At 39.0% G+C, this 12179-nt stretch overlaps 2 protein-coding genes across 3 annotated transcripts in view; one reads left to right on the forward strand and one right to left on the reverse strand.

The window, feature by feature from the left end:
* Positions 1–12179, forward strand: part of Ccdc34 (coiled-coil domain containing 34) — a 128182-nt gene that overhangs the window by 46709 nt on the left and 69294 nt on the right. The window lies entirely within an intron of this gene.
* On the reverse strand, positions 7769–9181 carry LOC128102400 (calcyclin-binding protein). The gene has a single exon (XM_052726131.1). The coding sequence runs from the start codon at positions 9050–9052 to the stop codon at positions 8363–8365; it is 690 nt and encodes a 229-aa protein (XP_052582091.1). The 5' UTR covers positions 9053–9181; the 3' UTR covers positions 7769–8362.

The raw sequence follows: 12179 nt of genomic DNA on the forward strand, positions 1-12179 counted from the left end.
GAGGGTTAATCCATTATCATCATGGTGGAAAACATGATAGCATGAAGGTATGGTGCTGGAGAAGTAGCTGAGGGCTTTACATCCTGATCTGTAGGCAGCAGGAAGAGAAAGACTCTATGCCTGGCTTGGGCTTTTGAAACTTCAAAGCCCACCTCCAGTGACATACTTCCTCCAACAAGACCACACGTAGTTTGACAAGGCCACACCTCCTAATCCTTCCCAAACAGTTTATCAGCTGAGGACTAAGCATACAAATACATGAGCCCCTGGGGGCCATTTTCATTTAAACCACCACACTTGCCTAGCTTTTTATATGGGTGCTGGGGATTTGAACTCAAGAGTTTATGCTTGTACAGCTAGCACTTTTATCTACTGTGTCAGCTCAATTTGGAATGATCCGGATACATTAAATTGTCAACATAAACTGTATAGAGGAAAATTGATAGTAAAGTTACATGTTAATGAATAATAATTTAAATTGATCTCTGGAAAGTTAAGTGTTTGCCTTTAGTATTCAAATAAATGTTACTAATATGTAGTTTTGATAACAAAGAATTAAAACCCTAGAAACTGAGGCCAGAGAGATAGCCAAAGTTAAGAGTGTTTCCTGTTCTTCGAGAGGACCAGAGTTTAGTCCTCAGTGCCCATGTGTTAGGATACTCACTACCACTCATAACTCCTGCTTCAAGGCATCCCATAGCCTCCAGAAGCACCTGCACATAGCATATACTCACATACACACACACACACACACACACACACACACACACACACACACACACACACATGCATTTTTTAAGTCTTATAACAAATACTCAATAACCTGAGAATTACTGGGGTGAAACAAAATAAAATCATTAAAGAGAACCCATTGCATAGAATCAACATATAGGCCACTCCAAAGAACATAGATATTAGATATTAGATAACAAAGTGCTATTACCCTCAAGCTAAAGCTGTAGTTGAAAGCACTTACTAAATTAAACCCTTACAGTTATTGTTGGTATTTATGAATGTTAAAAGTTCCTTGCATCATTCATTGCTATGAAGAAGTTTTGTGCTTGCTTTGGGTCAGACAGGCTTTTTCAAGGCATTGAATTCAGGTGCTGTAGACATTGGGTCCTAGAAGTTAAACATGAAAGCTCTTAATAAATAATGTAACAGAATGATGAAATAACCGTTAAACAAAAGTACCATCATAGGGTGTTTGCTGATGGCAAGTAGCTGATGGTTGTTATATTCTAGATAATATAAAGGAATATGGCAATTGACCAAGGGCTTTTTGCTAGGAAAATTGAGTTTTCTGGCTGTTAAATGTATAACGGTTTTTTTATTTCTTGACCATTTGACACTTTGTGCTTCCTGAAAATAATCCTTTGGGGATCAGTGAGATAGCTTAGAGAGTAAAGGCATTTACCACCAAGCCTGACAACCTGAGTTTGATTCTTGGGACCCACACAGTAGGAGAATCAACTCCCACAACTTACCCTCTGACTTATTCAGGCATTCATGTCTGTGTACATGTGGACATACACACATAGAAACATGCACACCAAAAATGCAACCGAAGTTTTAAAAACAGTGCTTTAGAGATAAGGATGTAGGTGAGTTGGCAGAACAGCTGCCAACAATGCACCAAGCGTCAAGCCCTGTGTTTGACCCACATTACCCCCATAAACCAAGCATAGTGACAGATAATTATAATCCCAGAATTCTGCAGGTAGAGGCAGAAGGATCACAGAGGTCCAAGGACAGCCCCTGCTACATAGAGAGTCCAGGGGTACATGAGATTTTGTCAACAGCAACAACAGCATCAACAAAGTAACCTTTTATAGCTTGTCATTGGGTCATGGATCGTTGGTGTTTTCTTCAGAAAAGACACTTAGAGCATTTTTTTATGGGATCCTATTTAACTCTCATCTATGTACTGATAACTGACCTTGTGACTTGACATAGCAGTGCTTCTTTTGACCTCAAGTTAAGACAATGGAGTAACCCTTTATATGAAATTAAATGTGTAGCAAGTCATAGGCTGAGTGCCTTGCCTCACCATCTTGTGCAACCCTCATAGTGTAACCCTTACTAACCAGTCTGCACAAAGGGGGAAGCAAGGACAGAAGCCCAGCAAAGATCACCCTTTATCTGTCTGATTCTTGCTTTATACACAATACAGCCTTATTAGCAGGCAACTAGAAAAAGCCTTTCCACTATTTGAAAAATTTGATTGCAAATTTTTCTCCCTTGTGTGCTACAAAGGTTGAAGACTAACAAAATCAAATAAACAAAACAAAAAACACAGCCTACTTAAGTTGCTGGTCTGGAATAGAACAACTCAACTCTGCATGGACTTGAAAGCAGGTAGAGGTGAGGTCAAGTTCAAGGTAGAGAGGGAATCAAAAATGTGTTTCCTGGTTCTTTGAGTTAAGCAGTGTGAGCTCATTATTTTGTTCCAGTTCCCAATTCCAAGAACTCCAGATATATCCAGGATCAAATGCAAATACCAAGACACATCTCAGAATTGAATAAACTATTTTTGGATTATCTGGGTCACTGGTCACCTCTGCTAATGTTTTCAATCAAACACTGATGATGCTATGTATGATAAGTGGGCCCTCTGAGTAGTGTCTGGGTGTTTAATTCCCTGCAGAAGTAAAGAGTTCTGCTAGTTCTGACAAGACTATTTTTACAGGATCCCTGTTTAGTCCTCTGAATTTCAGAAAAGCATTTGAAGATCTCAACTGAGGAGGGGGGATGAAAAAGTTGGCTGGGACTAACAACCTGGGCTGGACTACAGATCATCAAGTACTAACACAACTGTTATACCAATCAAACACAAAACAGCCACATATGATCTCGGGCCCCACTTTACTCTTGTATTTCACACAGCTTCATGATGTACTGGTCAGGCCAGTCATTAGTTAACATTAGCGTGCTGACCATGAGGACTGTTTTGGCTTTGAGTTGGTCCAATTGAACCGCTTTGAAGCTATTAATCTGCTGAATTAGCTGACTGCTTTCATGGTATTCCAGAACAAACAGATCTCCCTTTAAAAATCCCCACTTCTGTTATTTCAGGTGGTTTGAGTCTGTTGTTCTTACATAAAGATGGTAAGAGTTTTCCAAGAGAGGTTCAAAGAGAGATTTAGAAATAAAATGTTAAACAGATTAAAAGGACCTTCAATATAATGAATCTGTCACTGTGTGAAAGATGAGGTTAAAACTGGTCATACTTTTACTGTGCAGCCAAACATTTGTTTTCCTTGTGTAGACAGTCTGAAGGCAGTGCTAAGTTCAGAAAGGGATGCCAACAGGACAGAACTCAGAATGATATTTATTATGTGACATTAATAGATCCAGGAGTCCTATAGGCACTGTATTGTGCCAATATTACAGATGAGAAAATAGAGGCACAGAAACGCAGGTCATTATATTCAAGGTAAGAATGAAAATATATCAGACTGATGAGACAGTGTAAAGGTAAAGAGCTTTAAAAGCAAAGGAAAATGGGTCAGGTTCTAATTTCTGAGTAATAGCATGTTTCTTGGGAGTTTGAAGCTAAATATCCTCTCATCTTTAAAGCAGAATAACTAGTTCTACATCAAAGGGGGATTGACTTACATGGCTGTAAGTAATAGTAACACTGTTACTATTTTAATGTTAATTAAAAATTTTCATTTATTTTACATCCCAATCATAGTTTCCCCTCAATCCTCTCCCTACACCCTGTTCTCTCCCCCCTGCCTCTCCCTACACCCACCATCCTCTCCTCCTTCATCTCTCCAGAAAGGGGCAGGCCTCCCATGGGCATCAACAAAGCATGGCACATCAAGTTGAGGCAAAACCGAGCTCCCCTGCTCCCTGAATCAAGGCTGGGTGCGGCAACCCAGCATGGGGAATAGGTTCCCAAAAGCCAGCTCAAGTGCCAGGGACAGGTCCTGATTTCACTGCTAGGAGTCCTACAAACAAACCAAGCTACACAACTGTCACACACATACAGAGGGCCTAGTTTGGTCCCATGCAGGCTCCCTAGCTGTCTGAACACTGGACACTTACTATCTACTATGTACCTCTGTTTCTTAAAGCACTTGGTGCTGACTTTTTATGATCACCCTATTACACAGGTACTTCCTAATGTCAGTATTTTTTTTATTTTTATTTATTTATTTATTTTTTTGCCAACAGGAAAACATTAGCGCGGAGAAGCTAACTTGCTAGTTAATAGCAGAACTGAGTTTCCACATACTTAGCATAGCACCTGATGTTCAAAGGCATTTGATAATGGTAGCTGTTCTCAACAGCCAGAGAAGGGAAGTGCATGTACTATGTCAGAGTCATGGTCAATCGTTCATAATTTTCTTTCTCATAACACATTTACTAACAAGGATAGCCCTTGAAGAAGGATAAAGGTATAGAAAACACTGGCTGCCTGGGCTATCTCAGTCTATCTACCAAGATGAAATCAGCGGGAAATAAAGTGCCTTTTAGTAAATCTTATTTCCACTCTGGCAGTGATGCCCTTAGACAGCCATCACTGCTTTTCATCAATGGGGCAGGCCAAATGAGCACATTTCAATAAAATACGGTGAGTAACAGACTATCTACATGTGTGTTTACACACTCGTGTGTGATCAGGTCTTGTCACTTACATGAATTGAGCCAGGAAAGAATCCTGAATTCTGTTTGGGGGCCGCTTTTCTTTGGCAGATTTTGCTATCTGTCTTTTGGGCCCATGAATGGTTGCTGCATAAGTTTATATTTAAAATATAACCATTCTCCAAGACCTGTGTTCTCTTTTCCTGTCTTTTATTTTGGCCTTTCCTATGGTTTTAATAACACATACGAGAGAGAGAGAGAGAGAGAGAGAGAGAGAGAGAGAGAGAGAGAAGGGAAGGAGGGAGGGAGGGAGAGGGAGGAGAGGACTGTGTAAAAATAAGGTTTTAGAAACACATGATTCTGATAAAAAAAATTTAAAAAGTCAAGGAATGTTTGGAAACAGTATGTGGAAGCCAAAAAGATTTATCACCCTCTAAAAAAGATTCTTGGGCAATTAACAAAGAACCCAGGATCAATTGTTAAGATAATCACGGTGCCCAGATGCAGTATGTGTAAAGCCGCTATCCATCATTCCTTTACTCTCTCATACCAAAGAAACTCTAGACAATGTGTCTGTTGTTCAGATTCTCATGTGGACTTCTTCATGTTCTCATCACCTGCTTATACACGTACTTATGTAAAGTGCAAGAAAACACCAAAGCTGAAACTAGTTTGAGTTTTTAAAGTAGACTCAGACTTTTGGATCTTCAATTAGAAGATCACAAAGCATTGGGAGATTCATTTCTTCAGCCCAGTAAACAGCTATCTTCCAGGCCCAGGCAGCATCTGTGATGCAGGGAAGAAGCTATGTGGTGAACTCAATCTCAGGAAGGAAACTCCCTGTTAGTCACATTTGTGAAGTGAATTTTCTGTCACTGCCATGCCTTGAGTTGTCTCAGGATTTGTTCTTCCCACCACCAGAGGAGTTCTGTGACCTTCATTGGCTGTCTCTGGAGCTTCACGACACAACTATCCACTAATAAGATCAACTGCTGTAAGAACTAACATTAGCAGGAGGTTTACGATATTCCAAGCACCTTGAAAAACTATTTACATAGTTCATGGCATCCAGTCATCCCTGCTACTATTAGCCTGTTCACTGGACTAGAAATTTTTTTTGTCTGTCAGAAGTTGTTTAAATACCATTTTTAACCTGTCAGTTTTAAAATAAAATATGCTTTCTGGAAAATTATTTAAACGGTTATGTTTCATTTATTCATCTTCTCAACATGTATTTTCATTTACTGAGCACATGGTTGTGGCTGAGGAGGGATGGTTAGACACCAAGGCAAACTGGATAGGTGAGATAATACGTGAACTGGAACTTAAAAGACAAGAGTTACGTATATGAGCAAAAGGGGAAGGGTATCTCACAGAGAGCGAGTGATTTGGGAAGTCACGAAAACACAAATCAGCTCATGTTATTGGTATTTTAGTTTTAGAGATATATATTTATTATTGTAATAGGACTTTCCTTTGGGCCGCCAGCTCACAAAAAAACAACAACATGGAGAGTTATTAATCACAAAAGCTTGGCCTTAGCTTAGGCTTGTCCCACTCACTCCCTCATAACTTAAATCAACCCATTTATTTTAATCTACATGCTGCCATGTGGCTCATGGCTTTTACCTCTCCTCCTACATGTCTTGCTTCCTCTGTGTCCAGCTGGTGACTCCTCTTTTCTTCTTCCCCAAGATCTCTGTGTCCCCAGAAGTCTTGCCTAACCTATTCCTGACTAGCTATTGGCCATTCAGCTCTTTGTTAAACCAATTACAGTGACACATCTTCACACAGTGTAAAGGAATATTTCACAACATATTGTGCCATGTAATGAGTTTCATGAAAACAGTTTGTTTCAAGTATATCATGTACTCCAATGACATTCACCCCTCCCAGACCCCCCACTCCAAACCCCCAAGACCCGACATTTCCCCCTTCCTCCCACTGTGCCTCTCTGCTAGTTTCTTCTCTCCCCTTCCTGGGGTATCCCTTCTGTTTTCACATGAATATGGTTTTATATGTCTATATACAACATGGTTCTACAAAGGAGAGAAAACATACAATATTTGTCTTTTTGTCCCTGACTTATTTCATTTAATAAAGTAGCCTCTAATTCTATCCATATTTCAGCAAGTGACATAATTCCATTTTTCTCTATATCTTTACATAATTTCATTTTTCTTTATATCTATATATCTGAACAAAACTCCAAATTTGTATTTTTAGAAACTTTATCTAAAATCAGATGGCTGGGGGCTGGAGAGAGGCTCAATGGCTAAGAGCACTGGCTCATTTTCCAGAGGACTTAAGTTATACTCCCAGCACTAACATGATGGTTCCCAACCACCTGTGAATCCAGTTCTAGGGCATCTCATGTCCTCTTCTGGTATCCACAAGTACTAGACACACATGTGCTACACAGACATATATGCAGGCAAAACACTCATACCATAGAATGAAATAATAAAAATTTAAGAATTCTTTTTTTTTTTTTTTTTGGTTTTTCGAGACAGGGTTTCTCTGTGTAGCTTTGCGCCTTTCCTGGAACTCACTTGGTAGCCCAGGCTGGCCTCGAACTCACAGAGATCCGCCTGGCTCTGCCTCCCGAGTGCTGGGATTAAAGAATTCATGTGGCTGTAGCTGTGTAGGTATAATTCTGGGTCCTCTGTTTTATTCCACTGGTCAATGTGTCTGTTTCATGCCAATACCATAATGTTTTTTGCTATTACTTCTTTCAAGTAGAAAGAACTTGTATCCTGCTACTTTGCTGAAAGTGTTTATGAGCTTTAAGAATTTTCTGGTGGAGTTATTAGGGTCCTTTTCTGTAAGGCTATGCTGTCTAGAAAAAAATTGACTTCTTCCTTTTTTAGTGATATCCTTTTATTTTTTTCCCTAGTCTACCTGCTCTAACTAAGATTTTGAGACTATATTGAATAACAGTGAGGATAGTAAAAACTTAGCTTTGTTCCTGATTTTTGTGAAAACAAACTTTCCCCCATTTAGTATAATGCTGGTTATAGGTTTGTCATATATAGCTTTATTCTATGGGGTACCTATTTCTACTTCTTCAGAGCTTTTGTCATAAAGGGATATCAAATTTTGTCAAAATCTTTTTTTTTTTTTTTTTTTTTTTTTTTTTACGTAAAACTTGAACTTTATTGAACAAAGGAATAGATAAACTGTTGCATCATGGTTATATTTTTATAAGCCAGCTGCTCCACGGCAGTACTTACAACGTAAGATGTTTGTCTGTTTTTGTCATTTGTATTTTGTTTAAATTTTATATTCATAAGTATACTTAAATCAATTAGTATACATGGTAGCGCATGGCACACTCATTGTTTAAGCTGGTAATAATGGGTAACAGGTATATCGTAACTTGCAAGTTTGTGTACAAATTTGAATCTTATGCAAAAATTTTGGTTTTAATTTTACATTATGGGAGATGATGTCAGTTATAGGCAAATATTTTGTTTTTTACCTTTCAGCCAGAACAAAAGTAACATTTTCATCATGTTAAGATTTCTTTTTTACATTTCAGTAAATGTAAAACCTTTTCTTAACAAAATGACTATGATGCTAATGAAGGAAATGTTTAATAAGCATATTTACTTAAATCAAATCCTCCAGTAAGAAATAGAGAATTTGCTGTCTTTACTTATAAGGCTGTGTAAATAGTTATCTGTCAAATTTTATGTGCAGTTCAACAACATTCCCTTACTAGGAACATGAGTGTTCCATATCACAGTTCCCAAGGGACTTAAAAGTCTCAAAATTCCGTGTCTTCTCTGGCTTGCTTCTCTCTAGATTCCACCCACGCTTTATTAATGGTTCGCTTCATGTCATCGTCTCCATCTTCATAGATTTTCTTTAGAACGTTCATTAACCCCTCACTGGGATCTGTTTCAGCGTCGTAGGAAGGCTTTTCTTTCTCTTTGCATTCTTTTTCCACCTGAGTTAAGTAGTCCCATCGTGTGTTTTCTGCTTTCTTTCTACATAAGATGATTACTGTATCAGTCTTGACTTTTTTTGAACTGCTTTCCACAGAGATGGGTTTCAAAAGATTGTTCACAATCATGGAGTAATTCTTGCCATTGAGATTTTTTACCAAAAGATCAAATGACCTCTCTGTGAAGTGTACCTGCACATTCTCAGTGGGAACCTGATGAACTCCAGTTAAGGTAATGTAGATTTTCACAAACTTATCTGACTGATCCCATCCATAATTACTGATTTTCACAGTGTATCCTGTTGTAAGAGGAGCAACCACAGCAGCTGGCTTTTCATTGTCAAGTTCTGGTTTCTTCTGCGATTTCTGCTGCATCTTGTTCTTTATTTCCGTCTCAATCTTGGATTTTTCACTTGTAAGAGTATCACGCACTCTTTTCCTAGTGGTCTTTTCCAGCAACACTTTGACCTCTTCTAGGTCTTTCTGCAACTCCTCCAAAGTGGAAGCCATGGTGCGGCGGACGGGCCCGAGGCCGGAGCTGCACCGGTGCACGGGAGCCGACAGGAAACGCAGAACACGCCACCCGAGAGCGACGCAGCGCCAGCAGCGAACTACACCGACCAGGCGCGACTCCCAAAATCTTTTTTTTTTTTTTAATCTATTGAGATGGTCATATATATGTCTTCTGTCCTTGAGTCTATATGATGTATTATATTTATCTATTTCTGTATGTATTAATTACTGTCATTTTGTAATTTGGTGGTTTCTCATTCTTCACTTGCTTGTCTATTCTAGTATGGTTACCCTATAGCCTCTTGTTTTAGTCAGTGTTCTACTGCTGTGAAGAGACACTATGACCATTGACGGCAATTCCTATAAAGGAAGGCATTTAATTGTGGCTAGCTTACAGTTTCAGAGGTTCAGGCCATTATTGTCATGACAGGAAGTATTGTGCCATGTAGGCAGACATGATGTTGGAGGAGATGAGAGTTCTACATTTAGATCTGCAGGCAGCAGAAAGAGGGAGAACCTGGGCCGCCTCGTTTGAGCATTTGAAACCCCAAATCCCACCCCCAGTGACACACTTCTTCCAACAGGACACACCCACTCCAACAAAGCCTCACTTCCTAATCCCCATCAAGTAGTACCATTCCCCAATCACCAAGCCCTCAAATATAGGAGCCTGTGGTGGGCATTCCTATTCACACCACCACACCTCTTAAGTGTGTTTATCTCTCTCTTCAGTGTGACAGGCCCTTAAAGTATCTTCTGCAGTGCTGGCTTATTGTCTATGAATTCCTTTGTTGTTTATCATAGAATGTTTTCCTTTCTCCTTTAATTATGACGGATAGTTTTGTTGGGTATTGTAACCTAGACTGATGGTTATTCCTTTCAGAGTTTGGAATATGTCATCTGCATTTGAGAAATGTGATATGATTTTTATTTGTATGCAGTTATATGTGGCTTTTTACTTCTCTCTTGCAGCTTTCATTTTTTTTGGTTTGTTCTCAATGTTTTAGGTTTCAACTATAATATGGCATGTGGAGGTTCTTTTCCAATTCATGCATTTGGCATTCTAAATACCTCCTCAACTGTATGCTCACCTCTTTCCCTAGATTTAGGAAAATTTTGGCTATGATTTTATTGAATACCATTTATGTTTTTATCTACAGTTCTTCTTAATCTATCCCAATGATTCATAACTGTGTTCTTTAATGACGTCCCACACATCTCATATGTTGTGTTCATACCTTCTTGTTATCTTTGTCAGTGTTTCAATGTTTGAAATGATCCATCTTGTTTCCATTTCCAGTAGTCTGACTCCCAACTGTTTGTTCTGTTGGGATGGCTTTCTACTGAGCTTTTATTTAGCTTGAGATTGTTCATTCATAACATCTCAATTTAATTTTCCAGTAGCCCTTTCTCCCTGTTCTCACTGGTACTGGAGAGAAAGGAGGGTGCACATCTTTGTCTGTCAATCCTCAAAGACCTCACTCAGAGTTTCCCACACTGGAGTTGAATCTCTGCTTCAAGCTTTTCAGTTCTAGCCGTCACAGCCTGAACTGGCCATGGTTCTCACCATCAAAAGTCTGTCCAGCCCTTGGTCATCCAGTTATCTGTTCCTGCAGTACTAGTGTGTGTAGTGGAGGAACACTCCTCCATTGGTGCCCATTAGCCTTACATAGAGCTCTATGAGGGGAGCCGGGCACAGGTTTGCAGTAGCACTTGCTTGGTTCCCCAGAGATCGCACCTGGCTTAGGGAATTCAAGTTTAGCTATTTTCTCTCACAGGAATAAAGATTATTCGGAAGTAACCTGATCATTTTCTTTTACTAACTTGGGGCTTGACTAATCTACCATTTTATCTGAAAATGTTTTTAGAAAGATTCTCATTCTATAGTCCAGGGTGGCCTAGAACTCACTAAGTAGACAAGGTTGGTATTGAATTCATAGCTAGCCTTCTGCCTCAGCCTCTCAAATACAGGAACGATAAGTATGAGCCACATACTCAGTTTTTTGTTTGCTTATTTTCCTGAAAAAGTCTCACTGCATAGTCAGGCTGGAATGTTTGATCCTCCTCCCTCGGCTTTCTGAGTTCCACCATGCGCAAACCAAAGCCGTTTTAAATTATTTTCATCATAGTCGGGTTGACTGATTAAACCATCACTTTAAAAAATGAGTTAGAATAAGAAGGGACAGAGTTAAATAAAACAAACCAGGCATGGTGGTACATACATGATCCCAGTACTGGGATGGTGGAGACAGGGGGATCAAGAGTTCAAAGCCAGCCTGGGTTATATGAGACCCTACATCAAAAAACCCAAATAAACAATTAGAATAGAGATATAAATGATCACAGTGCATTGCTAACATGTGAGGTCACACAGCATTTTCTTGATTTTTGTCTGTTATGTACTAGTAACATGGCTCCCAATATTCTATTAGTCCTTCTTGTAAAAATATTTCCTAGCATTAATTGGGCTAAAAAAAATTTGAAAGCTACCTTCCACCAGAGAAAGTCTCATATACACCAGGATACAATGACAAGAATGTCTGTGATAGTACTGCTTTTAATAACAATAAGCTGAAAATAGCTCAAATATACAACAACAGTAACATGTTAAATAGACTATGGGTTAGCCATGTAATGGAATCTTCTACAAAAATTAAAATGAAGGAACATTGTAGATTAGTCACATTATACATGTGAAAAGAAAGAAACTATTGCCATAGACACCAAAATGGGCTAAAATTCCAAGTATAGTGAGAAAAGACAAACCTTTGGATATATTCTATGATTATGTTTATATACAGTTTAAAACTAAAAAAGGCACATGATATGTCTCTTAAGTCTACATGTGTGAGTGTTGGAAGAACAGAGAAATGCCAGGAGTATGTAGACAAATTGCTAAATGGTCTTATTAATAAGAAAAAACCTGGAACCAGATATTGGGGTTAAAACCTGAAAGATCAGAGGAATAGGAAAAGCCACGCCAGCCTTACCTTACCAACCCTCAGTCTCCAAAGAAAGCTACTTCCTGTTTACCCACACCTATATGCCTTTCTGCTCTGCATCTCACTTCCTCTCTCTGCCCAGCTATATTACTTCCTGTCTGTCTGTACAGACTTCTATGGTT

The sequence above is a fragment of the Peromyscus californicus genome, unplaced genomic scaffold (genome assembly GCF_007827085.1).
Source record: "Peromyscus californicus insignis strain IS unplaced genomic scaffold, ASM782708v3 Scaffold_7__1_contigs__length_154581171, whole genome shotgun sequence".
Lineage (NCBI taxonomy): Eukaryota > Metazoa > Chordata > Mammalia > Rodentia > Cricetidae > Peromyscus > Peromyscus californicus.

What these genes read in the sequence shown, in the direction of transcription:
- LOC128102400 (XM_052726131.1), bottom strand. Translation starts at nt 9,052, where the DNA reads ATGGCTTCCACTTTGGAGGAGTTGCAGAAAGACCTAGAAGAGGTCAAA.